Consider the following 678-nt stretch of genomic DNA (forward strand, 5'->3'; position numbering starts at 1 on the left):
TTGACGTAGCTGCTGCAATTATATTGCAACAGTGTGAGGCTGGTGGGGGGTATCTCTTGCCACGAGGCAGTAAGTGAAGTATAAGATGTGTGATCTATCACAAGATTCATCTAGATAAAGCTGATGGGATGTCACTGGGATGCATGTGTTGGGACGTAAACGATTTCCCTTCCTCAAACTACAACCGGGAACATATTTATATGACTGGCTCACAGTCAGAGCATTAGACACACGTGCAAAAACATGAAGAGCTAAAATTAAGTACACTGTCATTCATCATGATGCGTTGCTAAGACATGAATAGAAAAAAATAACATTTTCATAAGCCAGGCTGTTACGTAACCTATTCCCTCAAAAATAAGCTACAAAAAGGAGGGAAAAGACACATACTATTTTGAATGAATATATGCAAATGCCGTCACTATTTTCTTTCATTAGTCAATTTCTAACCAATATCCGAGCTTCCATCTAAGCCCATGTTCCTCCTTCCTCTTGTTCCACCCACCCAGTCCCTTTTTAAGAGCCAAACCTCACCTCCACGTGCTGGACCTGAGCGCCGTAGCGACAGTGGTTCCTCCCACACTCCTGGATCAGCGGAACCAACTTGTCGGGTTGGTCAAGGCGCCGCACCGCCTTCTCCATGAAGCCCATCACCCTGCAAGGGAAACGACATCGATC

At 44.8% G+C, this 678-nt stretch overlaps 1 protein-coding gene across 1 annotated transcript in view; it reads right to left on the bottom strand.

The window, feature by feature from the left end:
* Positions 1 to 678, bottom strand: part of LOC119592862 (non-symbiotic hemoglobin 1-like) — a gene marked incomplete in the record, with an annotated part of 162,471 nt that overhangs the window by 28,379 nt on the left and 133,414 nt on the right. Inside the window, 1 exon segment of the mRNA XM_037941756.1 lies at positions 535 to 655. Within this exon segment, the coding sequence (XP_037797684.1) occupies positions 535 to 655 (121 nt within the window).

This window comes from Penaeus monodon, chromosome 31 (genome assembly GCF_015228065.2).
Source record: "Penaeus monodon isolate SGIC_2016 chromosome 31, NSTDA_Pmon_1, whole genome shotgun sequence".
Classification (NCBI taxonomy): Eukaryota; Metazoa; Arthropoda; class Malacostraca; order Decapoda; family Penaeidae; genus Penaeus; species Penaeus monodon.